Genomic DNA, 24,409 nt, shown 5'->3' with positions numbered 1-24,409 from the left:
CTGATAAATGTTGGGGCGATCATTTTGATAGGCAAATTTCTGCATCTTAGATTAAGACTGCTTAACCACTCGGACGTATTTCTGTCAAACGGAACGATGTGCATTAAGGCATGACCCTGAGACCCATTAGAATACATGCATAACAGGGCTCACGTCCTAATGTACATAATTCCGTTTGACAGAAATAATTCCACTTTATCGTCTCTTGACGGTCATCGGTCATAATAAGGCGAATCTAAGCGTTGATTTCAGTGGGCTGATTATTGAAATTGATAGACAAAGCAATAGACAAAAAGGGCATAGGGAGTATGGAGCGATCCTATTGGTTAAAGTGGTGGTTCTTATAGGCTAAGGGAGAAAATGATAGACTAACTGTCGGGTTCTCGTGGGTTGCAGTTAGATAGTCTATTACCTGCTGCCTTTGTCCATCGCAACCGCCCGCTTCCACCAAAAGGATCCCTCCATATCCCTTTCGTCTCCTTTGTCTACAGCTTTGTCTATCAATTCCAATAATCGACCCGTTTTAAGTAACTTTTACAATACAGGGAAAACACTAGTGCGGAGTCCCGTAAGTCTACCGTCTCTTGAGAGACCGATAGTTAAAGCCTTTTTAATAATGTACCATTTATCATGAAGAAATGTGAGCTTTTGGACGAATCCTCGTGCTTCAACATGAGCATAACATGAGAATGAGGAATGGAATGGTTACAAGAAGCATTTTAACACATCTGTTTAGTCCCCACCTCTTCATTCCCAGCGTTGGTCGGGCCGAGCTAGTGAGAATTTAATGTGAGGACCTCACATGACGACTGTCGGATCCTGCGCTGGCCCGGAGATATGGGAAGATAGGAACACTGATTTCAATGATTAAATCAGCTTGATGGATAGCGCTCGATGAGTCTCATGGCTAGCCCACCGCTCTAATGTTCGCCTACAATCCCTCGTGCCGCGACTCTAATTGAAACGTGAAAAAAACCAGGATTCCCTTTGCCCGCGCCGCCCAACTCGAAAAAAGGCCATTTATTTTCGCAGACCGTCTTTCAATTTCGAGGCGGTTTCCGAAACCGAAAGGGACGGAAAAGGAAAAAATTCAAAGTTTATTGAGCGATCGGTCTGATATAACCTGACAGAGGTCGTAAATCTGCCGGGGCATTTTTCTTCCGCCGAGTCTATTCTCATTCAGGAGCGAAAACTATGAAAAATCTAGAACTAGAAGCGCGGACTATATCGGGCCGGAGCTGAGGAAAAAACTCGCGGCCTCCGGGTCGGGGGAGGGGTAGCTCGGAAATAGTGCGAGCGCTCCGGAGAGTATCGAATTGATAACAGTTACCAAGATGGTATAATTCCAGTGCCAAGCTGTCTGGCAGGGTTCGCAAGGAAAAAACTTGAAGAAAGTAAGGGACGGCTAAAAAAAGAATGAATAAGAGGAAACGGAGGAAGGAAAAAAGACGCGTCCAGCGTTGCCGACTCTCGAAAAAATTGTGAATCTATACGCTGAGAAAAAAACTTCGCTCGTATGAACCAGCTCATATTGTTCGGTTCATGCGACCGAACTCTCGGTTCTGGGAGCCGTATCCTCGGTTCATGCAACCGAGCTTTTTCGTCAGTTCTGTTCGGGTTGAATGCTCGGTTGCACAAACCGAGGATACTCCGACTCTCTGACCGAACTCTCGGTTCTGGGAACCGTATAACCGAGTTCGGTTGCATAAACCGAGGATACGGTGCCCAGAACCGAGAGTTCGATCGGAGAGTCGGAGTATTCTCGGTTTACGCAACCGAGCATTCAACCCGAGCAGAACTGACGAAAAAGCTCGGTTGCTGAACCGAGGATACGGCTCCCAGAACCGAGAGAGCGGTCGCATGAACCGAGCATACGACCGATACTGAACACCGTGCATTCGGTTCATGTAAGCGAACTTTTTTCCCTAGTGCTTGGTAAATTGACACACCGATCCTTGAATTTTTCCCAGAAAAGTATATATATGATGTGATTCAGACCAGAGAGAGGTCGTCATAGGTAATTTTCATGAGAAAACCCTGTACAATAAATTATCGGAGGGTGTCATGGATAGGAAATTCCAGCGTTTTTTCATAGAAAAATTTCAGCCGCCTACGGGAGAAGGTCCCTCGGTGTGGGAATACTCAAAATTGAGCTATCGGTACCATTTCTAAGGAGAGCTTTACACACGAAAAAACGCCACAACAAACAAAAACGTTGACGCGCTAGATTTGCAGTTTAAAAAATATTGTTTTGAGAAACAACTTTACTTAGTTTTAGTTTGCCGTGTAAGTTAAAACAGAACTTTCATTGTTTTTTAGCGGTATCTCTCGACATGTTTAACAAAGATCACTGCGCTTACTAATAACTCTGTTAATTTTACAAATTACTTATGAAGCGTATTAGAAATCTTGTTGAAGTTACAATCTTCATGGTTTTTTTAAAAAAAAGTATTAATATTTTTTGCATTTCCCTCAAAACAATCGTAATTGAGATGTTGCTTGACCAAAGTGTTTCAACCGGTCAGAAAATGTGGAAGATTCTCAATTTTCTATGGAAAAGTTTGTCACTGAAATATCAATTTCCAGATGTTATTAACTTATATTTTAGCTGTTGGGCATTACCTTTTCCCAAAAAATGATAACTACGATGTTGATTCAGGGGCCAAGAAGGCTGAAACACACATTAAAATGCTCACGACGTTTCGGAGTGGTATCAACCCCTTGTCAAACAGTAAACAAGAAAGTAAACATAACATTATCAAAAAATTGAAAAAAAAACTTGGGCCCCCCTGTTTAGTAATTACCTTTTTCATTTCTGGATTGTCATCTCAAAATGTGCCAGGTACGCTAATGATCGTTTCAACTTTTTTACCTATTTTCTTGTATTTGGCTTTCTTGAAATATCTGAGCTATTTTTCGAATCGCCACTGAAAAAAAAGTTACGGGCTATATAGACATACCGTCCGTTCCGGGCTCAGAGGCCGAAACTTCCGGGCGCTGGAGCCGTAGCTTCGACTGCTCAGGGTGCTACGCCCGGAACGTGGATTGTATGCCTGTAACAGCCCGTAAGTACGGCTTCCACGGCCGGACTCTTTGTTTTAGTGTGTCTCACCAAATTTTGTCGTATTGATATCAGCTCATTGCAGAGTTTCATCCAGTGAAAATTGCTAAAAAGTTGGAACGCCTCACTAGAAAAAAAACACATTGGATCTAGAGTCCAGACGCTTGAAAACATTGACAAGAAAAAATACTCTTGATTCAATCAGATTTTTGCTTGAATCAAAACGAAATCCGCTTAAATTAAGAGGCTTGGTTCTTGATTTAAGCTAGATTCTGATTGAATCAAGAGTACTTTTTCTGTCGATGTTTTTAAGAGTCTGGACTCTAGATCCAATGTGTTTTTTTCCAGTGCTTCAATTTCCGTAATTTTTTTTAATCTAATACAATTTTTCGATTGATGGGCCTTTTGTCGGCGGATCCGCGTCTGGCACCGCTGGGCAGGTGAGTAACCGCGACCAGTTTCTGCAGAGGGACGTGTCATACTAAAATTGGAACTAGTCAAAGATGGAGCGACAAACATGGAGGGTCCGCTCCGACATGTCTACCGCTGCAGAGGCCCGGTTGCATCTTAATCTGGTCGCAGTACGTGCATACCTCTCCTCGGCGCGCGCGCATGTGTGTGTGAGTGTCTCCGCGTGCGTGAGTTCCTCTCTGTCAATGAGTCTGCGATTCGTGGAGTGAGCAAAATCCGGAGGGCAGGTACCCGGAGTCCCGGAAACGGAACTCCTACGCCGGCCGGAACCGGAAACGCCCGGACCTGGGCCTCGCACCGGTTAACGAACCGAATTTCGTCGAGAGACGAAGACGAAGATGCCCCGGCCACTCGCGCTTGTTAACGCGGCTCCTAATGCTCGCGCTTGTTATCGCGGGTCCTAATGTTCGCGCGTGTGTGGGCTTTGGACTTGATTCTCGCGACTGATCTCGTAATTTGATTTTTTAATGAAAACAGCCGGAGACGAAAAGGAGTTTAAATTCTGGGGAAGAAACAAGCACGTGGTCCCGTGTAAAAAGTTTCGCCCTCCGGGTGTTCGGCAGTTCAGATTGCGGAGGCGTCCTGCACCTGTTTGTTGATGACTTGTTACTGGCACAGCGGGCCGATTATTGAAACTGATGGACAAAGCGATAGACAAAGAAGACATAGGGAGTATGGAGCGATCCTATTGGTTGACATGGTTGGTTCTTGTAGACTAAGGAAGAAAATGATGGACTAACTGTCGGGTCTTTAGTGGGTTGCCGTTAGTTAGTCCATTACCTACCTACTATGTCTATTGCCACCACTTGCTTCCACCAATAAGACCCCTCCAAATTCCTTTTGTCGTCTTTGTCGATCGCTTTGTCTATCAATTTCAATAATCAGCCCGCAGGTCGCTTTCATCAGCGGCCGATTACTGAAACTAATCGAAGCATAAGGAGTATGAAGCCATCCTATCGGTTGAAATGGGTGGTTCCTAAATATTGAGGGAGATTAATATTCGATTTACGATATACCTTATATGTGTAAAGGTATTTTTTTTTGTTTATTTTTTTAAATTTTTTCTTTACGAAATTATTACTTCATTTTGAAAACATTTATATTTTTAAAACGTGACAAATATTTGTAAAACCTTTTTCAAGCAACATTAATCTCAATAAGCCGTAGTTGTGCCGACAGAAACTGCAAAAATGAATAAAAGAGGAAAGAAACCAAGAAGCACGCAATCTTTAGTTTTAACCCATTTGTACATCGATATTTTAGAGTCAAATACGTCAAATTTTGAGCGTTTGGTTGCGCGTACACCTCGCTGCAGCACAGTAAAAGCACAACATGTAAAATAAAAAATTAATGTGCCTTGGAAATCATTAAATTTGACACGGAACCACAAATATTTAAAAAAAAACACATTATATTATTACTCTCCTTTGATAAATTGATACATATTTTTTTCATTAATTTAAATGAGAATAATCAATGCAGAGTGTGCAAACATTTTAAAATCATCAGTTATAAAACGCTGACTCTGCGAGTATAAATATTAGAGCCTCACAGAGCAGAGCGGCGTGCTGCCAGCGTGAGAGGCTCACTGGCGCCTACAAACCTAAGTGGATACTTCACGCATTGCACAATGCTTGAAGTATCCACTTAGGTTTGAAGGCGCCAGTTTCCCGCTGGCAGCACGCCGCTCCACTTCGTTTTAGGCTCTAATATTTAAACTCGCAAAGTCAGTGTTGTTTAACTCATGATTTTGAAACATGAATTATTCTCATTTAAATTGATGAAAAGAAAATATTTATTAAAGGAAAATATAATGTGTGCTTTGTAAGTATTGTAATATGTGCTTAGTGAATTTTGTCCAATGGAATTAACGCTCCCTCATTTTTACCAAAAATCTCAATTATATATTATTCTCCGTTAGATCGAACAACCAAAAAAAAAAAATCTTCCAAGACATTATACATTTTCATTCAAAAACGTCGTGAGCGATTGTCGTTTGTATTTACATGTGGACCAATTAACTTTGGTCTCAAACTCTCAACTGGCACGTGGACCAAAACTCCCGTGCCGAAAAAACGCGTGGACGTAAATTACTGGAAAAAACAGGTGCGCGGGCAAAAAATCGTTGACAAAATGTCCTATAACCGCTGAGCCGGACTAAAGTGTACTCGATACTCGTCCTAGGTATATATAAGTACGGTGGAAGGACCGACAAAATTCTGCCCCTTATATCAACCAAAATCACCGTCGTTGATGAGGTGGGGTGAGCATGGGGGAAGAAGGCTGTTAGGAAAATAGGTTCTTTAAAAATATTTCGATAAAATGATCAATAGGTGGCGCGCAAGTTGCTTGACGAACTTCACAATCGTAGTGAAAATGAGTAAAAGTTACTTTCGGAAGTCAATATTCAGATTCGCCTATGAACGACTAAACATGAGGCATGACCCTTTGGGCTGATAATTGAAATTCATAGGCAAAGCAATAGACAAAGAAGGGAAATAAAGAGCTATCCTATTTGTTATCGTAAACTAAGGGTGTAATTGATCGACTAACTATAGAGTCCCTCGTGGTGGGTTGCCGTAAGTTACCCTTATCTCCTTTGTCTACTGCAACCACCCGCTTCCACCAAGGATCACTCCATACTCCGTATATCTTCTTTGTCTATCCCCTTGTCTATAAATTTCAATAATCACCCTACTGGGAAAATGACGAGGTCCGAGACAAGACAAGTGCGCGAAGTGCGCCCGTAATCTGATCCAATTAAGATGAGCCATCAATCAGGCGTGAGGAGAGGAGCCGCTCTATTAGGAGGACTTACTCCAAGTTCGCCTGAAATAATAGTAATCAATCATGACTTAGATTTTCGTCTGCTTGGTGCATTTCCCTCCTCTCGTCCACGGGGCTTGGCCTCCGGGCACAAGCAAAAGCCAGCTCCGCAGAAAGCTCAATCATCCTCGGTGAGCTAAAGTATGACCACAAGCTACCAGGCGAGACGTGAATCATCCATTATCGATGCTTCCCCATTTGAAGCTATGGTAAAGAATCGATTATTGAGGTGCTCGTTGCGAGCATCCTGTATATCGATCCTTTTTCATAGGTTTGAATGGCTTATCAATCCATGCATCGCAAAGCACGCCACCCCACTGCACACGCGGTATACGTTGTGGTCGCTGTATGCGGACCTCGCAGATGGGAAATCTTCAAATCGGTTTCAGATTTTTCGTTTTAGATCAGATTGGCAATGTCGTGCACAAGTGATACATCCAATTGAGAACATGGGAGGACAACTTTGCACAAAAATCACGTTGAGTGCATCAAATATGTATAAAATTTACTCCTCAACGCACAATCTTCGTTGGTTATATCGCGTGTTCCTCAAAATTACCTCGTATGGGGGCGGTTTTTCATAGTTGGCCGCAATTAGGTTTGTCCGGAAAGTAACGTCTTCAGGTGGCCACTTTAAAATTTATAACGAAGGTGTTGCTCAGTATAATTTTCTGCATAAATAGTGAAAAGTAAATTTTCCCAGAACTTCATTTCGCGGCACACACCACTCACGCTTCACTATCACAATAGCACCACTTGTACCACAGTATATTTCAACGAATCACTCTCCAGCCTTAAAGTTCCTTAAAATTATTTGGAAACAAGGATGACCGAATGGCTGAAAATATGTGTCTGATCATTGAGTTACGAAGACAGTCTTTTCGACGTATCAAAATTAAAATAGAACTATCTTTACCGTGACATGGGTTCGTTTCATGCATATATTCTTAAGGAAGTCACAACGGAAATAGCTCTTAAAAAAAAAAAAAAAAAAACGTCCATTTGTATAACAAGGTAATTTCTCCCGTCGTTTACAACTAAACCAATGTCCGCGACGGCAAGCTCATTTCATATGATTTTAACTGCAGATTTATGACGCCACCCTTTCTCCCCCCCCCCTCCCCCCTCTTGTGGTGGGCTCGATAAAAAATGTTCCCGCCGTGCTCGCACGGAGCACCAGTCGCTTGAGTCATGACAATCTTGCCGCTACTAATTAATGGACTCCATTACGCACGGATGAATTGCCCCAAAGAGGTTTCCTTCATTTAACGGTTAACGGCACCAATCTGAATTTTTACCAGCTGAAACCTTAAGCGGTTGACTGAGAATCAAGGTCGCCGTGAGGGTAAATTGTCACCCGCACAATCAATGAATTCGTCCACCCTCTCCCCAATCCATCCATGTGAGTGAATGAAGGGAAAGAGAAGACGAAGATGAAGTCAAAGCAAGAAAAACCGAGGAATAGAAGAAAAAGATGAAAATATAAAATAAAAATAGAGGAAATTAAGGAGGACGAGAAAGGAGGGGAAGACGAAGAAGATAATGAGGAAGAAGGAGAAAGAAAAGATAGAAGATAGAGAGGAAAAAAGAAGGAGAGGTGGCAAAATAGAAGAAAAAATGAAGAAAAAATGTGATGGAGAAAATTAAGGAAAGGAGAAAGAAGGAGAGGAGGAGGAACTATTAGAAAAAGAAAAGGAAGAATGGGAGGAAGTGGAGGAAGAAGAGAGATAGGAAGAAGAGGCAGAAGAGAGAAGGGAAAAAGGAGAAAGAGGAGATATAGGAAGAGGAAAAATAGGAAGAAGAGGGAGTGTAAAGAAGTAGAGGAAAACGAAGAGATAGGGCTGGATGATAGGATGATTTTTTATGATTGGTTAACCTGATAATTTGTACTTTAGCCTTAAATTTTGAAGTGACGATTGGGATTCCACTGACTTTATGTTCTTTTTAAAGTAAAAAGTTCATTTATGAGTTTTTCTAATATAGCTTTAATGTCTGTGATACAGGGTTCCCATCACTAAGCAGTCAGTTGCGGGCTGCAGCTTGCGCATCTCTGTTCGATCGACTGCCAAATGTGAGCGATGCAGGGTCAAGCGGTCAAGAAGGAAAATCTTCTCCCCTCTCGGCGTCATCATCCGAGTCCCAGAAGTCACCATCCAAGTCGTCTTCCACTCAAAACAGTACGTACAGCCGCTGGAACTCAGTTCTTGCATTCTCAAAACACAAGTTTAATAAATAGATGCTTTCGTGGATGATCAGTTAAAATTAGTTTTCAAGGCAAAACGTAGCCCGGCTGATCAAATAAAGAACTGCAAATCGAAAAAATCGGATCAAACTTTTTTCAAAGTGCGAATTTCCTCAATGGAAGAAGTTCTGTCAGGAGCGACCATTATTATAGCCTTTGATCGACTTCCTGATCTTTGCGGAAGGGATGGGGGGGGGGGGTAGCGTGGCACCCCCGCGAATTCCGGTACGTTCACAAGAGAACGTGGATCCACTCCTGTCTGGATAGCGTGTCGTGCTCTGCGATGAATCGATTGCTCTGTCATTTAAACGTACGGGAAAGGATCGCTACGTCATGAAAACCTTTTTAATCGATTGTTTACCATAGGTTTGAGTGGGAAAATATCGATATAAGACGATTCACGCTTCGTCACTGCCCTGTCTTCCGGCCCGGGCGCCCGGCTCCCGACCTTTCTTCTCCGGTAGCGCACGATCGGTCTGCGAGCGCCCATGAATGCCATCATCCCGCCTTCCGCGCTCAGGGGGTCTAAATTCTACACTGGAAAAAAAAAACACATTGGATCTAGAGTCCAGACTCTTAAAAACATAGACAAGAAAAAATACTCTTGATTCAATCAGATTTTTGCTTAAATCGAAAGGAAATCCGCTCAAATTAAGATGCTTGGTTCCTGATTTAAGCAAAAATCCGATTGAATCAAGAGTATTTTTTCTTGTCGATGTTTTTAAGAGTCTGGACTCTACATCCAGTGTGTTTTTTTTCCAGTGTTCTTTACAAATACACACAAACCATATCGCAATCACAACTATTCAAACTCTTCTGAGTTCACTTTTTCAGGTTATTTTCCCTGGTCTGTGGATTTTTTGTGCAAATTTTTCGTGAATTTCCTGTGTAGTGCGAAGCAAATTCCTCAGCATTTTCGAAGGAATCCGCACAAACATTCTCTCGTAAAAAATTAAATTCCCCGGTTAAATTTGGCAATTGCTGATGTGGCTTAGTTTCTTTCTGCTAAACGCGGTCCAATTATGAATGTATAATATTATCTCTCTTCGACAACATTCATGTGTCATGTGGCGTGGTTAAAAAAATGGACCTCCTCACTTCGCTTTCGGAGAGGTTTGGTGAAATTTTGAGCCCTACTCTGAAGATTTTTCCACCGGGATCGGATTTTTGGCCGCTGAATCCTGGACTTCTTCTCGTGCGCGGCGGCGGTTCCCGCGTGATCCCGACATCCCAACTGCTCCTAGGCCCAGCGGTCACCGCCATGCCCACATTTTGATTGTCGCCCCCGCAACTCCCCCCTCGCCCCTCCGGCCCGGTAGTTAATTACTCGACCATAAACGCTCTGTTAATTAATTCAATGTCCTCGTCGTTATGTGGAACAACTAACAGTTTTGATCGAATAAATTCGTGCGCGCCCGTCATGACCGTCGCGGCGTCTTCCCTCTTCCTCCACCCGCCCCGCCTCGTCCCCGTATCATGTGCAGCCGCGCAGGAACTTGACCTATCCGGGGTGTCATCTCAGCCGCCAACCTAGGGGCAGGCCCGTCCCAAGGGGTGCAAAGATTGCACACTCGAGCGCCATAATTTCTTAAATTTCTTTCGTTAATTTAATTTCTCAGAGATTCCCATGTTTATTCCTTTTTTTCCCTCTGCACCTTTTTCTTCCTCCTTTTCCTCTTCTTTTTCTCTTTCTTTTTCTCTCTCCTTTTTCTTCTTCTTCCTTTTTTACTTCTTTTTCTGCATTCTCTTCGGCACGAAGCGCCAAACCTCCCGAGTTGGCCAAAAATATATGATAAAAAAAGAAAAAGGAAAAAACCTGGACACCTTGCAAGAGAATTAAAGTAAACGATTTTTCCGAAATTTGGCGAGGAGCAATGAATTTGTAATTTCGGAAGAATGTTTATGTAATTTTTAGACTGAGCTCATGGGTTCGTCGCCACGTTGATCCCTAACAAGGAGCTCTGTTATCGCTATCACGACCGCACACAACTTTCTTTTTTCTTTTTTGCTGGACGAACTTCGAGGCAGTCAGAGCTTTGCAGAAATAATCAGTTCATTTGCGAAAGGATTCTCAAGTTGGGGATAGTATTTTACGGTGAAAAACGTGTTACCCTGTCGCCGTAGCACAACGAGCTAGCGGTAGCGTCAGACGTACGGACCTGCACTTATTCACTGCCGTGCTAGAGAAGAACGGCGTATGAACATTCAGACGTTGCCAACTTTCCCCCAAGAAAACATTGATTTTTGAGGGATCTCATGAAGGTGTCTCTTCAGGATTTTGGGGAACGGTGCGAAAGTAGATCGATCGATTGATAATTCCTGGAGTGTACGACGTTCCTGAAGAATTTGAGAGCATTACGCCACGTTGTATTCTCATGGTAATTTTTACCTAGAATTTGACGGAGAAACATTCAGAGATGGGCTTTGAAAGTACGATCACATGGGACGTACTTTTGAACCTACTTCAAAGTTTTTATTTTTGTGTGCAAACATCTGACGTATTTCAACGGGAATTCTGAAAATATGTCCTAAAATTAAGAAATCATCATTTGATCGATTAACCGCTGAATCGTTCTCCAAAGTGCTGCAGATCCGCCTTATTATTTTTCTTTGACATTTTCAGGTATATACCGAGATAGTTTAGCTAGGGGTGCTAAGGTGCTTCAGCATACCCAAACCTCTGACAGGTGGCTCAAGGGGCCCCGGCAGAATTCCTGTAGGGGCCCCCAAAACTTGCAAAACCCACATGGAGGAGGACTTTAGGTTAGTTAGGCAGGGCCCCACTCGACCCCAAACTTATTAGCACTCCAACAACTTTAGAGCCAGACTGTCATTGGGTATATCCCACAACAAATAGGGGAAACATCTCCCGAAAAATAGCTGCACATAAGGCAGCCAAAAAATCCGTTTTCTATCAAAAGAAATCTGACAACATCTGAAGGTTCATACGGGGTTTTTTCTTAACAAGGCAGAGCTGTCAAAGGATCTCACTGGAGGCGAGAAACGGGTCTGAAACCTCCGAATTCCAACAGAGTCCTGAATCCCTGGGTCGCCAGCGGCTACAATTACCGGCCCGTGCTCATCCCGCTCTGCGATTTAATGCGCGATCCCTGTAATTGCTTCTACACTCACAAATACCCGATCAGTTGGCAACATTGTTCTCCCTCATTTAAATCCAATATATAGATTCGATCTCAAGCTTATTCCGATATATATCGAAACTTAACTCCATTCCAAAATTGCAAAATCGACCCGAATAACTCATTTTATGCAAGAATACAGCTCTGCGATTCCTATCTAACTTAGGCTTATTTTTGCGCATTATTAGACAAAAAATCATGGAAATTCCTAGTCGAAAATGCCCAATCGTTTCCTCGTACATGTGAAATTTAACAGGGGAAATTTTGCAGCGTTTTGATGTCGTTGCGTTCCTTCGTCTAGGAATCGACGATATATCGATAATTTCACCTGAGTGAGACGCACAGTGGATCGACTCATCAGAAAGGTCGGATATAAATTTTTTTACAAAAAATGGCAAATTTCGCTGTTTGATTCATCATATTTTAAATTTTGAGGGGTGCTTCTAGAAGAAAAATTTACGAATAAACCAATGAAACTATTTTTAAAATCTCAAAGTTTTGATTTAACGGAGTCACAAGCATTCAAAGTGTCGAAATTTCGTCCGACCTCTCTCAGTGACTCGATCCACTGTGCGACGTTGCCAACTCGCAGCACCTCGGTTAATCCACTTTCCGCGGAGCCGATAAAAAGCCAGTCGAGTCCCGTATTGTTCCTGCCTGTGCCTTGGATCCCCGCCAAAAACTCATTAACATTTTTCACTTTCCGCAACCGCGCGCGCGCGCTGAATGTTGGTCCTGGAGAGCCCACCACTCCTGCGCGGGGGCACGTACAGTGAAGAAAGCCTCGTCGAGATGGGCCCAACTACTTGACCATAACCTATGGAATACCTAGGGAATTTTGATACGGAGCTCATGAGTCACTGTTCATTGATCAGGAAGTCGCGCTCAATATTCGTCTATTTCCGCCGCGACTTCCGCAAAGACCGCGTGGTTTCCGACTATCAGCTCACGGCTGCCGAATGTCTGTAATAACGACTGTTCAGAACAATTGAAAAAAACAAACAAACTAGGTGGTTTAGGAAGATAAAATTGGACCGCGTTTAGCAGAAAGGAAGCCAACCACATCAGCCATCGCCAAATTGAAGTGGGCAATTTAATTTTTTACAAGAGAACGTTTACGCGAATTCGTTTGAAAATGTTAAGGAATTTGCTTCGTACGCTGCAGGAAATTCACCGAAATTCGCACAAAAATCCGCACAACAGTTTTCATGTAAAAAATTAAATTTTGGTCCCTTTCTGCTTAACGCGGTCGAAATCTTTAATGAAATTTTTTTTTAATATACGTTGCTATTCGAGACCTTCTTAAGTAATTTTTTGGTAAAATTTACAAGAGTTAAGACTTCAATGAAAAAAGAGTTACAAAGTCTCAAAACATCTTTTGTGTTTTTTTACGTATAAAATGCTTAATTGAAGCATTTGGATATTTTAAGACTTTCACGTCAATATTACTGGAAATAAATCCTACTTTAAAAATCACCAAAATAGGTGTCCTAAAAGTTGATCTTTAGTATTTTCTGAAAATCGGGTTTTTGAAAATCAATTTTTCTGCGTTGAAACATTCTTTTTCCGGCTCTTTTATCGCCTCCTGAAAAATTTCATTTTTCCAAGATGGGTCGTTTCTGAACTAAGAGAATTTGACTGTTCTCAATGTCTATTTTTTTTTTTTTCAAATTTTATCTCATCTAAACTGAAAAAAAAACTTCGGTCGTGGAAGTCGTATACTTAGGGCTATTATGTAGACATACCATTCGCGTTCCGTGCTTAAAAACTACGGCTGCAGTACCCGGAACTTTCGGCCTCTGAGCCCGGAACGGACGGTATGTCCATATAGCCCGCAATTTTTTTTTTTTTCAGTGTATTCGTTTCAAGAACAACTTTTATTTTAAGCCGAAGAATCTACTCCTGGAGCCTTAATTACTCTGAGTCCTGAATGAACCTTTAAAGAGCGGAGTTTAGATCGGCATGGCCTCTTAAATGACAAGAGAGTCTACGCCCTCCCCCCATCCCCCCGGATATGGGGAGTGCGCCCGGGAACCGTTGCACTAGGCGCGTGCCGGAAGCGACTCACGGATTCTGCGGATATCCAGCGGAAGTGCTGGGCAGTGGGCAGTCGTCGTGTTTGCGCTTGTGTCTCTGGCGACACAAGTAAAGGAAGATCCGTCGCTTAAGCGTCGTGAGCCTTACGGAAAGGAGTCAATTTCTGTAATTTTCGATGGGAGAATCGTGTGCTACGTGACATTCTAGGTTAGATTCATATATCAGCACGATTAAATCCGTACCTTGTCTACGGTGTGGTCCATCGTGCATGAATGTCTGAGCGTAACTGAAAAATTTTTGTGGGGGGGGGGGGGGATTTTTTGCGCAGAGCAGCTCAAAGACATGAAGCGGCTACATGTGGTCGCTTTTTCTGTGGCGTGACGGGGGTTTTGAAGCTTCCATATACCCATGCAACTGAATGTGGGGTGAATTCTGCGAGTTTTCTCACAATCATCACCGAAAAGCAATCGTCGCTAGCCGAGCCAAGCTGACTGATCGAGAATGCTGATGATATTCGCCGAGTAATATCCACGGATGCGGCAAGTGAATAACTTGAATATTTTTATTCTTAACGTTTGGTCTTTCTCCGAACCAAGAATTTCGTGTGCCGCACAGCACCGCTAGTGATTTTTTGTTTTATGTTAATATTTTAATGGCCCCAACTTAGCGGCTTATTTGCCGTGGCCGGGAGGCTAAACTCTACCCCCTCCCTCAGCAACCTCCGCAGTGTTGCCAAATTTTGGCACTGTGTGTTGATGAGTGAAAAAGGTCCATAATATTGAAACGTGTCTACTTTCAACCGGACCTAGTTAGATAATTTCGAGAGACGGCGCTTTTGGTGTTTCTGGATCGGTGTTTCACCCCTCCGTATGTTAATGACTTGATCCGTATCAATAGATGAACATACGTCTCTGGAAGTACCAATCATTGAGCGGCAAATTGCATCTATTTGTGTTGAATGAAAAGAAAATTAAATTCGGAAGTGAAAAAACCAGATAAAAGTGCGCTGTTCATTATGCTTGGAATTCAAGCAGACTTATTTTTCTTCTAAAAAAATTGTATATCCACAGGAATGGAGGAGACGTTGGTTTCTTTTCTGTTGAATTACATTTTTTAACGCAGAGTAGAAATAAGTTCTATGAAACGAAACACAACTATTTTGACTTTAGAGTAGGTTAAATTGCACATCCACAAAAATAAAGGAAAATTTGATATCTTTTCTGCTAACTCAGAGACTTTAAAGCAGAGTAGGAAAGTTAGATAGGGCGAGACGCGCGATACAACTATTTTAACTTCCACGTTGGTAAAATTGTATACCCACAAAAATGAAGGGGAACTTGGTCGATTTTCTGCTGGGTAGAAAAGTTAGATGGAGCAAAACACGCGATACAACTATTTCGACTTCCACGTAGGTAAAATTGTATATACGCAAAAATGAAGGAGAACTTGGTCTCTCCTGCTGATCTAGAGCCTTTAACGTAGAGTAGAAAAGTTCGACAGGGCAAAACACGCCCTACAACTATATCAACTTCCACGTTGGTAAAATTCGTCGCTTGGCTGACATAAAGGCGTAACTACACATTTAGATGAGCCCAGAAAAGCATTGAATTGTATGGAAGACAGGGTTCATTGTAGAGTGTAGTTACGCCCTTATGTCAGGTAGGCGACGAATTGTATACCCACAAAAAAGAAGGAGAACCTGGTCGATTTTCCGCCGGGTAGGAATGTTAGATGGAGCAAAACACGCGATACAACTCTTTTGACTTCCACGTAGGTAAAATTGCATAACCGGAAAAATGAAGGGGACCTTGAGAACATTGGATTTTGGGTTCGGTTCGGCAGCGAGGCGCCACCGTCGCGTCGGAGGGCCCCCCGGTCAAAAGTCGGTATTCGTCTGTCACCGAAACGCCGCGGCTCCCCACTTAATCCAACCGTTAAGAGAGGAGGACCAGATTTCCGATGCCGCGCGGAGGCTCAGGTTTGAGTGATGTGTCGTCTCCTGTCGGGCCCGCGGCAGATTTGAATACGAATTGGACGCATTTCTGCCAAACGGAACTATGTGCATTATGACGTGAGCCCTGTTATACACATATTCGTATGAGTCTCAGGGCTCATGTCTTAATGCACATAGTTCCGTTTGACGGAAATGCGTCCAATTGTGCATTCTAGAGATTCTGCCCGGGCGCGGATTTGCCGCACTGGAACTGTCGAAAAACAACAAAAGGAACGCCATCGAAAATCCGCCTCGCAGCTTCCATAGTTGGGCAAAACGGGCAGTTGTTGCAAATCGAAATGAGGCTGTGTTGTATTCAAATATTTACGATCCCATCCTGCATTTTCGACCGCGCAAGAAAAAGCGGCCCCTCCGGTGCGGGCCCCCGAAAATTTATGTTAACTACCCGAAAACGGGCCGATATCGACGGCCGAACTGCAAAAACGCATACCTTCGCTTTGCGATGCTACAGACATCTTGTCATTATTTATTTTCTAGATCGAGTAATACTCAACCTTATTTCTCGAAACTCTCTCCGATTCTTCTTCTCTGATTGAAAAATATTCTGTAAAAATTATTTCAAGTAATAGTGTTGCTTTCTTCTCCTTCCAAGAAATTTAATGGAGGCTGGATTTGAAATACAGCGAACAAGATACGCGGTTTTGCAGTTTGCCGTCGACATGTTGGCGCATGCGCCAAGGCGAGAATTGACCCCGAAGGAAGCAACGAATAAATTAATATCCTCCTGCGAAAAATTCGAGGCTAACGGAACAAACAGCATATCTCACATACTCACCGCGTTTTTAGTTTGCTCGTATAAGGAATGGAAATTCATCAAGAGGAGTGAGCTCCCTTCCCCCCTAAAAAAAATTGATCCAATTTGGTGAAATGAGAAAAAATAATCTCTCTTTTAGCATATCGTATTGTAAATTTTTTGTCGAATTCATGCGCTGGAAATGGGAGTCGTTGGTCGTTACTCAACAGTCGCAATTTCTCAAATTTGTGTTTTTTTCTAAATTTGTCTCAAATTTATTCGAATAATCCGGACAGGCTGATCGCTGCTGCATTTCCAATCTTCATCGATTGCTGAAAATTCCGCGATTACCGCCGATTTCAGAAAACCACTCGATAACTCACTGATGGCTGCCATTTTTAACTCCCTTTTTTTGCTTGTGAAGCCGGCGTTGCTCCGAAATTGCAGAGTTAAGAACGTCGGACAGTGCAACCAGAAAAAGTCTTAATTCAATGTTTCATATGAGATTTGGCAGGTGGTATTTTTCTATGAAATTTGTGGAGACTAGTCAGGTTAGTCACAGAAAAGTACATCAAAACAATGCAAAATTTCCGAATGAAAAACAGCCAGTTTTCCGTTAGGAATTTTACCAAGTTAGCGGCTTACGGGGTGATAACAAGCAAGAGGGAAAACTAAAGAGAGACGTATCAACTTAAACAGAAGTATTTCTCCCCGACACGCTTCGCTCGAACAAACTCTCCTTTATGATTCTCAAGAGTGAAGAAAGCGCCTGCAAATCTGGGAAATGCGACTTACGTTACCCCGAAAGGTTCATATGGACGAGCAGGTGCAGGTTTGAAGTAGGTGTATGTACGCCAGTCTTTGAATTCATTGACGAATGATTACTGCACCAAAGGTTAGGAATCCGTATAGGGAGCTCTACAATAGAACATTTTGCGACAGACAAGAAGTAATTAGCACGGCAAAGTCGCTTTGAATTTTCTCCACATTTTTCAATTTTATTATTATTTTGTGATTTATCAATTGAGGACACCGCTCCAAGAACAACCTGTAGGCGTATAGTTCGTTATTACGCCCATCTGCTATTCGGATTCTACTTACCCTGGACTATGCTGTGGTAGCGATAGAATATAAATAGGTAACGGCTCGAGGTCGAAAAACCTTTTTTTCCGAGTTAAGTCAGGCCTCTGGATCGATGGGTGCAAGAATGACCTATAAACGGGCCTAAAAACTTAATGGCCTAAGGTGCTAGTTACCCCTTACTTTACTCACTATCGATATTCTTTCATTTTGCGTTTATCATGCGTGATGAAAATGATTTATATTTCATATTGCCACCAAAATGACTGTTGGGTGTAATAATGGCCTATAAACCGTTTTTTTAAATTAAATATATTACAGTGTAAACCCAAAATGTATCGCAAAATCTACCCGGCATGCTTCAATAGAAGGGTTAGGTCACCCAAAAACACCAAAACAGGGTACCTGCAAAGAAAAGTCTGCGCAATACATCAAAAACAAAACTTTAAATACGTTTTTCTCAAAACGCGGTTTCCAGTTATAGGCTGTTCTTGGTACGGTGTCCTCAATTTATCATACAAATAATTTTGTGAAGCCCTGAATTTTTCTTTGAGCGGTATGTTTCATTTTTCTAAAATAGTTAAATTCAATGAACAGATTCTGAATCCTTGTACAGTTTTTGACACTTAACTAACGATTCATCACTCTTGTTTTGTGCAAAGTTTGGAAAAAAATAATATTTTATCGGAAGGAATTTAGTGACGTCTAGATCTTTAAACGGCGTTTTTCAGATGCGGTGAACTTGCTTTGGTGGCAGCTAAGCTTGGCAAGGGTGGCCTTGGACACCTCACATAAACTTTGCAACGTTTTGTAACGACTGATCATAGTGTCAATGGCAATCTTAATCCCAGAGTAACAACAACCAATGAAATTCTGCCACAGAAAATAGATAAAATAAATCGAACAACTTCAAAATATAGGCATTTTCAACATTTAAAAATGAAACCTTTGCAGCGCTGCAAAAAGAGCTGTGAACTCAGGCCATAACTTTCGTTGAAGATCATCATGAAGTTTCGCTTGATATAGACTTAAAGGAAATCCCTACGTTTTCAAAAAGGGGATCTTCTTGAGAGGCTCTTCGCTGTATTATAGAGACATTTAGTTACTCTTGCATGTTGCCTATCCTACCAATCCAAGGTGCAGAAGTAATAAATTGCAATTGCAACTCACCTCGGATAAAACCGACATTTCTGAAGTGATTGGATGTTGCTCAACACAGTGGTCTTGAAGCAACAGAGAAAATGCGACAAAAATGAACCCGAAAACGGTTTGCAGGGGGTGAGTCTATGGTACCTACGCGTGGACTTAAAATCGCGAAGAATCAAACTCTTGGCTGATCCTAATTTCGAGGTATCGCAATTTGAAATTGTCATGGTAGATAAATGCAAGTTTTCTGCTGACTTTGATCCGCTCTTTGATTTATTTGTCCATTGAATCGGTGTTGATCGGTTCCAATTTTATGTTTCGTTCGATTCATGTCGATCGAATACATACCCTCTAGGTACATGCAGAATACCTTCATGCAGAATACTCTTTTTTTTCAAAGTAAGCAATTCGCCTTCTACTGCGTCTGCAGCAATTGTTGTTACGAATATGTTGTGCGTGCTGATTTCAGCACATTACATACTCGACTCTCTGAAGGCGTTTTATTTGCGCAAGTGGCGCAATCTGTCAGCGAATGAAGTCAGGATTGAGCGATTCATTCAATCTCACTTCTGTCGTTCTCCAACAGGGTGCTCTACTTTCGCACATTGAACGCCTTCAGAGAGTCAAGTATGTAATGAGCAGAGGTCCGCACGCACAACATATTCGCAACAACAATTGCTGTGAATGCAACTGAAGGCAAATTGAAAAGAATCGTTTAATTCACATCGAACAACATTTTAGTTTTTTAATTGAATCACTAAATACAAAAGAGCACATGTCCAGAAAACCAAATTGTTCAGAAGACACAAAAAACTGTTTATTTCGTGGCAGATATTTTTTTAAACATAACGACTTTCCAAAAAATACCTACCACGAAATAAACAGTTTTTTGTGTCTCCTGAACAATTTGGTTTTCTGGACATAATGCCCTTTTTGTATTTAGTGATTCAATTAATAGAGAATTGTCTTTTTTTTGGTTCTTTTATGGGAGATTCTTTTCAACCTGAACTGAGTTCAGATATTAAAATATACCGCACTAAAAATTTTCATTCTTGGCGGGAAGTTTAGCCGAAACTTCTCGTCAATACTGAAGAAGCGCCAACACCACAATGCTCTTGAAGCAAAAGGAAAATGCGACAAAAATGTAGATACCCAGAAACGGTTTGCAGGGGCCGAATCTGTGGTACGTATAGCTTTCCCAGTGCTTCAAAAATTTACCTTGGATACTTCCACCACAACTTTGCTCCTATGAGAGCTAAGAAGCGCTAAAATGTTTTTCAACATGTTACGGTTGTTTTCAAGTCGCCTTCAGTTGCGTCCACAGCAATTGTTGTTGCGAATATGTTGTGCGTGCGGACCTCTGCTCATTACATACTTGACTCTCTGAAGGCGTTCAATGTGCGAAAGTAGAGCACCCTGTTGGAGAACGACAGAAGTGAGATTGAATGAATCGCTCAATCCTGACTTCATTCGCTGACAGATTGCGCCACTTGCGCAAATAAAACGCCTTCAGAGAGTCGAGTATGTAATGTGCTGAAATCAGCACGCACAACATATTCGTAACAACAATTGCTGCAGACGCAGTAGAAGGCGAATTGCTTACTTTGAAAAAAAAGAGTATTCTGCATGAAGGTATTCTGCATGTACCTAGAGGGTATGTATTCGATCGACATGAATCGAACGAAACATAAAATTGGAACCGATCAACACCGATTCAATGGACAAATAAATCAAAGAGCGGATCAAAGTCAGCAGAAAACTTGCATTTATCTACCATGACAATTTCAAATTGCGATACCTCGAAATTAGGATCAGCCAAGAGTTTGATTCTTCGCGATTTTAAGTCCACGCGTAGGTACCATAGACTCACCCCCTGCAAACCGTTTTTGGGTACATTTTTGTCGCATTTTGTTTTGCCGCAATACTACTGTGGCAACCTCTAGTTTTGTTCTGGACGAGAAAATTATTTGCAATTATCTTAAAAGTGGATAGGAAAAATGTACAATCAGGATTTCAGTTTTCTACTTGGCAATATTTCCCAAGCAACAACTGAGACTTCATAGCAATTTCTTTCCTTTAGAAAGAAGCTGCTTGAGTATAATATGAATCCATCGAAATTTTTGAGAAGGGATATTGGGATGGGGTCAGGTGCGGTGCCAGTATACTCTCTTCATCGCCACGACGATGCTGCTCAAAGTTTGCGCGAAAGTTCTAAGATACTCGAACACGAAACACATTTATAATTTTTGACTTCTTTTTCTCAGGTGGCGCTGGTGATGAAACTTTTGCAGTGAGCTCCTCAGGACTTTTGTATCCGACTTCACAGGGCATGCTGTATGCATCCCCGTCAAATAATAGCGTACTCTTCAGTCTGGACCACAGAGGCCTTCCCACTTCCTCTCACTATATTCGAATCCCGTTGCCTATCGTCTCTTCACCATCTGCTTACAAGCCTGCCGACCTCAGTAGCAAGAGCAGAAAATAATTCACAGGCAGATTTCAAGCGCGGATTTTTTTCGCGATGAAACATCTGCCTCCTATTCTTTTTTTTCTCTCTTTAAGACTGTTTGTGTAACTAATCTATTTTGTACATTTTACCCTCTTCCTATTAAGATTTTGTAAGTCTCTGTACGGAATCTTGAGGTTTTCTTTTTTGTTAAATTCTTAGTTCAATTTTGATTGGAAATAAATATATTACCATTAACAACGTTTCTGGGTTGATAATTTTACACGTTTCCATTCCTTTTAATCAAAAGATAGTATATACACTGATATAAAAAATTTCCGTCTTATGAACCGTATGTACAGTGTTCGCCTGAATTCTTCGGTTCTAGGAACTGCAACCGAGATTGTCATGAACCGAATAGCACAGTCGATCCAGAACACCGTACTCACTTGTGGTTTAGAATATGACTCACATTTTTCTCTCGGTGTTTTGCAGAGAGGCAAGGAAGGATTTTGAATGAGATATAAGCTTTCATTACTTCAGATGAAACTTGGCTTTCGGGTAGGTATAGATCCTAATTTTTTAAAAAAAATATTGAGCTCCCCTTCTCAGAATTAGTTTAAAGTTCATTTACACTTGTAGCATCTTTTATTTTTCAATTCATCCAGAACCCATCTGAAAGTCGCCCGATGATGCATATCGACGGTGTAAGTCGGCAATCGCATAACTCGTTTGCGGTGTCTGAAAATTTCCGTCTTTGTGTTATTTTTTTCAAGAAAAACAAATTTACATCATTTCTTGAAGTTTTTGCAGAATTTTCTTCGCATACAGAAAAAAAATCACGACATTTTTAGAGAATTGCCATTGAGTATTTTTCCGTTTAAAAAATAAAGTATGACAGGAAGTCTGCGACGGCGTGCTGCCAGCGCGAAACGCGCACTGACGCCTACAAACCTAAAAGGCTACTTCACGCATTGCGCAATGCTTGAAGTATCCCTTTAGGTTTGTAGGCGCCAATGTGCATATCGAGCTGGCAGCACGCCGCGCCGCAGCGTGCCATAAACTGTCCCACATTACTAGGTCAGGGTGTTAAAATCTTGACAATATGACTTCAAATTAGAAATTAGCGACTCAAAAAAACACAGGTTACGAAACTTTCGTGATCTCTCAGTCATTATACAACTTATTTCTTCCTATTCTTGAGTTCTGGACCATAGTGCGACGTCGCAAACCGAGTTATGTGATTGCCGACTCACACCGTCAATATGCCTCGATTTGTCTTCTTGCCGCACCCAAGCATTCAGAATTTTGTAGCCTCCTGTGATGTTTCCAACGGAAAAAATTGTGTGAGACAGGTTCCTTTCCCGGAAAATGCTCAAAAAATGATTTCCGAACAGAGTACTTAACTTCGACCAACTTACTTTTGATCGAATGATGTTCGCGTGTTAGTTAGGTACCATGGACTAACTTCTTAGGATCAAAATCGAAAGTTCTCCGATTGAGCTGGTTCGATCGATCCGCTCGGTAGGAGCTTTTTCGACCTGAAAATCGAACTCCTCTGGTAAAAATTGGCAGTAGAATCAGTGTTCCAAAATACCATAGACCTAAAGTCGGCTGTAAGATTTCCAATAGCTTCTGTAGCCGATTGTACAATTTCTTATAGCCTTTTATAGCCGATGGCGGTTAAGCAACAGCCAGACGATAAAGTTTATGCTAAACGTTACTAAATACGGATACTAGGACTTAGTTAGTTTTTGGACTATACCGCTATCTTTTTGTGCCGTAGTATCTTGATTTATTTTGGGAGGAAAGCTCCGTACTTTTGAAGGATGCCTGTCATTCTTAATATGTTGGAGCGCCTTCAATTTCTTACGATACTGTGCAATACCTCTGGTGTGAAATAGTTGCTTCAGACGCCGCGTGGCACGCTGCGGCGTGGCGGGCGAGCAGAGAGCGCAAAACGCGCATTGGCGCCTACAAACCTAACAGGGATACTTCACGCATTGCGCAATGCGTGAAGTATCCCTGTTAGGTTTGTAGGCGCCAGTGCGTCGCCGCTCCGCTTTGTGTTAGGCTTAAATATTTAATCTCGTGGAGTCAACGTTTTCAACTCATGATTTTGCAATGTTTGCACACTCTGTATGGATTATTCTCATTTTAATTGATGAAAAAAAAATATGTTCTAAAGGAAAATATAATGTGTGTTTTGTCAATATTAAGGTAGTTCCCGTATCAAACTTAATGATTTCCAAAGCACACGAATTTCTACACAACTTCTTATAGCCTTTTAAAGCCAATGGCGATAAAGTGTAAAGCTCGGCGATAAGAACTATAGCCCGACTGTATTTTTTTTTATGGCTTCGTATAGCCCGGCTATATGATTTGCTGCGCTTTCTACAGCCAGCTATATGATTTTCACTCCTTCTTTAGTCGGATATAAGGACTCCAATGGAATTTTGAAACGCAGCTCCTATCGCCAATTTTTACCAGGATCGACGGATCATTTCGAAGAGGACTAGCTTGGTTTCAGTCCCATCGGAGCGCTTTCGATTTTGACCCTCAAAGGACAGACCATGTAAAGCCTAGCTCAGAGAGCTTCGCCGAGCCTCGGGACCACGTGCAATCGATTCTACGCCTCAAACTACGTAGGATTCGACATTAATCTTGAATTTTTTTTTCCTCCCCAAAATCGAGAAAAATCGACAGGGGTTACATGGACTAACTTTTTCGGGTCAAAATCGAAAGTTCTCCGATCGGGCTGAAATCAAGCTTATCTTCTTGGAAATGATCCACTGAGTCCGATTTTTAGGTCCTAAAAGCTCCACGAGTCCGCTGGAACCAGCGTTCGGCGAAAAACGCGCGTTCAATGAACTCTCGAACCAAGGGGTCAAAAACACTCGTTTTTCAGCGATACTCGGCTCAGAGAGCTTCGCCGAGCCTCGGGACCATGCACAATCGATTCTACGCCTCAAACTACGTAGGATTCGACATTAATCTTGAAATTTTTTTTCCTCCCCAAAATTGAGGAAAATTGACAGGGGTTAAATGGACTATCTTTTTAGGGTCAAAATCGAAAGTTCTCCGATCGGGCTGAAACCAAGCTTATCTTCTTGGAAATGATCCACTGAGTCCGATTTTTAGGTCCAAAAAGCTCCACGAGTCCGCTGGAACCAGCGTTCGGCGAAAAACGCGCGTTCAATGAACTCTCGAACC

General features: G+C 42.0%; 1 protein-coding gene across 2 annotated transcripts in view; it reads left to right on the top strand.

The window, feature by feature from the left end:
• The window catches only part of bs (serum response factor blistered), a 392,024-nt gene extending 370,562 nt beyond the window's left edge, over nt 1–21,462 (top strand). The window contains exons 4-5 of one of the 2 annotated variants that reach the window (XM_019058362.2): nt 8,362–8,535; nt 21,015–21,462. In XM_019058362.2, coding sequence (XP_018913907.2) covers nt 8,362–8,535; nt 21,015–21,235 — 395 coding nt within the window. In that variant the 3' untranslated portion in view covers nt 21,236–21,462. The remainder of the gene's footprint in view (nt 1–8,361; nt 8,536–21,014) is intronic. The other variant, XM_072296141.1, reaches the window with a different exon arrangement.
• The last annotated feature ends 2,947 nt before the right edge of the window (nt 21,463–24,409 follow it).

The sequence above is a fragment of the Bemisia tabaci genome, chromosome 2, assembly GCF_918797505.1.
Source record: "Bemisia tabaci chromosome 2, PGI_BMITA_v3".
Classification (NCBI taxonomy): Eukaryota; Metazoa; Arthropoda; class Insecta; order Hemiptera; family Aleyrodidae; genus Bemisia; species Bemisia tabaci.
This window is presented reverse-complemented; position numbering and strand designations above follow the sequence as displayed.